This window comes from Lolium rigidum, chromosome 7, assembly GCF_022539505.1.
Source record: "Lolium rigidum isolate FL_2022 chromosome 7, APGP_CSIRO_Lrig_0.1, whole genome shotgun sequence".
In the NCBI taxonomy this organism is placed as follows: domain Eukaryota; kingdom Viridiplantae; phylum Streptophyta; class Magnoliopsida; order Poales; family Poaceae; genus Lolium; species Lolium rigidum.
Window position 1 is genome coordinate 118119179 of NC_061514.1, and position 3634 is coordinate 118122812.

Consider the following 3634-nt stretch of genomic DNA (forward strand, 5'->3'; position numbering starts at 1 on the left):
ACCGGGTCATCAACTAACTAACTTGAACATTAGTCTAAGTTCCCTAAAAGATCCCTATGGAACCTAAAAGATAAAATCCTAAAATATCGAGATATACAAAACGATCCCTAGGGTTTTCTACAACCACCGTAGCCAGCAGCCGCCGCCCAACTCCAGCGCCAGTGAGATGGACAAAGGAAGAGACGCTGAGCCTCCATCATTGCAAGATCCAAAAAAGCACCATAGCCAACAAGTCTATGTGAGTGGATAAACAGGCTTGCTGCAAGCAGCGGGACACACTCCGTTGTGGCACGTCGATCAGGGGATGCCCCCGCGTTGTCTTGGACCACGATACGCAACCTACCATCGATGAAGTCGGAAAAGAATGACATATCCACCACCTACGGACCAACATCTTCGATCCAGAAGAACCACCTTGCCTCGGCGGCCTACATCGTCGCGGATAACAACAAAACACACCGAGAAACTCTCACCGGACCTAATGAACGACGAGAAGATCAAGCTTCTGATCTGAAGGACCGAACAACACACGTTGTCATCAACCCCGATATGCTGCCGAGAAGGTCGTTGCCGGTGTGGGACTAGAGTCAAGGAAGATTTATTAGCCTGAACGCCGCTCCCACCACCCCAACAACGCACAAACTACTAGTCTAGAATGGAGGAACAAGGCGCCCTCCCTCGTATTGCCGCCGGAGCAGCAAGTGGGAGGAGAGAGGACCAAGGAAAACGCCCTGGCCGGTGGAGGAGATCGGAAAGAGTTGAAGCCACCACCTCTGGCAAGAGGAGGAAGGCACAAAACGATTCGGTGTGGTTACTCATTGAAGCTTTTCTTTGCAAAAGATCTTACTTAGTGCTCACACTTAAAATAAAAAGAATGTCTCTAGGTTTAAGGCTTTTCAACTTGTCATCGCCAGAGCTTTCAAATTGAAGTTGTGAGTATGATAGGTCATATGCATCTTAATTTGTCTTCTTAACGGGAAACACTTGCTCGATGCTTACCGGGATATACGATAGTGAAGGACTGAGCGAAGCAAAAGTGTAGAAGTCGACATTTATCATACACGCTCATCAAAATGAGACCTGTAATCATCTTTTCTTCTCTTGTGGGACTGGAAAAACAACGTGGGGGTTTTGTTGGTGCTATCTTTGACACTACGACTTGTCATGTGTCTTTATGGCAGTCTATACCTTGGCTTTATGCTTTTTGGCCAGGAGAAAAGAAATATTACACTCTGATGTTATCAGTTGTCTGTTGGTCGATTTGTACCATCAGAAATAAGATTACATTTGAACAGTTCATTCTCAGATCTCCTGTTACGATTATCTTTACGGTGTGTTCATTTCTGAAACATTGGGCAGGACTCTATGGTGACGAGAAGAAGGGACCAACTTTTGCTGGTGCTGATCAGCTCAAGAGGAAGGCTTCGGAGGTGGCTGGAGCTGGATCAAGTGCGGAGAATCCCAGTGCAGCTAGAATTGGAAGGTCCAAATGCCTGATGCTCAGTGCGGGATGAAGACTTGCATGTGTTTCTTGATGTTGGTGGTTGTATGAACTTGCAGTTTGCTGTATTCGCTAAATTTCTTTAGTTTAGAGGGATCAATATTATCAGGTTTTTGCTACGTAGGGATGCTCGAGGACGAGCATATCGAGCAGACGTCTCCTGATGATACCTCCTTTTTCAACTTCTGTTTCCCGTCCCTTTCTCTCGTTCTGTCTCTTGCTTGTAAAAGACTTCATATTTCCACATATGCAATAAGTAATCGAAAGGGGAAGTTGGATCATACACGATAACAATGAATTAACACGTTTAAGAGTACGCCATTGAAATTAACAAGAGGAAATGGGTGATTAGTACAGAACTTTGGCTCATTCGGGTATAAAATGGGAAGAGAAAATGGTGGACTCCGTGTCTACCCATAGAGCGGGTAGATTTTATTCAGATTCAGATGTCTACAGATTTAGTACATCAGAAGCGGTTGGGTACGCACGAATTAATCGAAAACGACTTACAACAAAAAGGCGCGCGCGCACACACACACACAAAACTGAGCACAAAGACAAACTGGTGACAAGACCGAAGTAGAAGTTGGTCGCCTGGCATTATTGTTCTTGAGCTGGAAGCTGATCATGGATAGATAAATCGACGGTGACTGCTTGGGTATTCGATCGATGCGTATTCTAGCGAGTCATCCCTGGGTTCATCTGAGGCGCGACGGTCGAAGCGGTCTTCCCCATCTTCTCCATGTTGGCCTGCCACCCTGCACGAACAGACGCTGGTCAGCACACTGCCGCGTCCCGCGCGCAGCCTGGTTGATAAAATGTAGGGCGAAGTGCGCATACCGATGGACATGTCGTAGCCGCGGTTCTTGAGCTCGCGATACTCCTGGCAGAGCGCGCATGGCTCGCAGAACCAGTGCACGCAGCAGTCGGCGCAGGGCTTCTCCTTGAGCGTGTACTGGCCGCGCAGCCTGGAGCGGTAGCAGCAGGAGTAGAGGCAGCCCATCCCGGTCACCGAGGCCAGCGCCATGTACAGCGTCCCGCTCACGCAGCATGCTGAGGAAGTTCAATCCGATGGACCAATTAAGTTATCATTCGGCCATTAGCAGAGATGCAACAAGTCAACAACATATACAGGAACAAGTTGATTAGTTAACTGGAGAGAGAATCGTTACTCACATGTGGCTCCCTGGTCGACGATCTCGGCGATCCTCCCGAAGGCCACGCACGGGCAGAAGAAGGTCAGGCAGCCTGCAAGCGTAACATCATGGCAATTAAGTTGAGAAGGAGGCATGCACGGATGCTAGGTCTCAGCGCGCACACGAAAACCAGAAATACTATACTAGCTGAACCGGAGCGGAAAGGTCTTACAGCTGCCGGCGTCGTCGCAGCAGCCGCAGAGGCCGGTGGTCCACGAGGCTTTGTTGAGGCTGGCCATGGGGATGGAGATGCAGGGGTGCCGGACGGTGCTGTTGCGGTTGTAGGACTCTCAGCAGGGAGAAGCTCGCCGTCGCTTGGCTGGGCTATGTATGTGAGTTGTGAGTGCCCGACCGTCGGGCCGTGTATTCCTATTTAAGGACGGGACGGAGACGGGTTATTCGCATGTGATTGTTACTTTTATCTACGTACACATTGAGTCCATATGCAGATAGAGTCGTTACACCCTAGTAGACTCAGTTTGCTGCCGTCAGAGCACTTGGCGGTTGCGGCACTGTGATGTCCTCGCTTCGCTGATGGATCTTCGTCCTTATTAGCTGTGTATAGTAAGTCTTACGTACCGTGTGTACGTGTACGTCTGCCTCCCGCCCGGCCTAGCTTTCTCCACTACGGCCACGTACGACAGTCGTATATAGGGAAGGTGCCAACGCGTGAGCCACTGGTAGAAAAACATGCTTACGGGAAGCCCCATAAGTCGCGAAGGTAAAGGAACCGCGACTAATGGGGTCTTTAGTCGCGGTTCGTGTGGCGAACCGCGACCAAAGGCCTGGGCCCAGGGCGCACGGTGGCCAGCTGGTGCACGTGGGGGGCTTTAGTCGCGGTTGGCCAGGCCAACCGCGACTAAAGGTGCCCGAAGGCCTTTAGTCGCGGTTGTCGAGCCAACCGGGACTAAAGTCCCTCCCCTATATATACTCATCC

The 3634-nt window shown here is 50.1% G+C and overlaps 1 protein-coding gene across 1 annotated transcript; it reads right to left on the minus strand.

Moving 5' to 3' along the window:
- Nucleotides 1-2179: 2179 nt before the first annotated feature.
- On the minus strand, nt 2180-2936 carry LOC124678953 (cell number regulator 2-like). The gene is made up of 4 exons (XM_047214800.1): nt 2870-2936; nt 2678-2749; nt 2342-2554; nt 2180-2259 (listed from the first exon to the last, which is right to left on the minus strand). Exons 1-4 carry the CDS (start codon nt 2934-2936, stop codon nt 2180-2182), a joined length of 432 nt encoding a protein of 143 aa, XP_047070756.1.
- Between the last annotated feature and the right edge of the window lie 698 nt (nt 2937-3634).

Bases quoted from the DNA above. Each gene is read 5' to 3' on its own strand.
- LOC124678953 (XM_047214800.1), bottom strand. From the start codon at position 2,936: ATGGCCAGCCTCAACAAAGCCTCGTGGACCACCGGCCTCTGCGGCTGC. The intron at 2,750-2,869 runs GTAAGACCTTTC...TTACGCTTGCAG, and splicing joins CTGCGACGACGCCGGCAGCT to GCTGCCTGACCTTCTTCTGC. The intron at 2,260-2,341 runs GTATGCGCACTT...CTGTTCGTGCAG, and splicing joins CGGCTACGACATGTCCATCG to GGTGGCAGGCCAACATGGAG.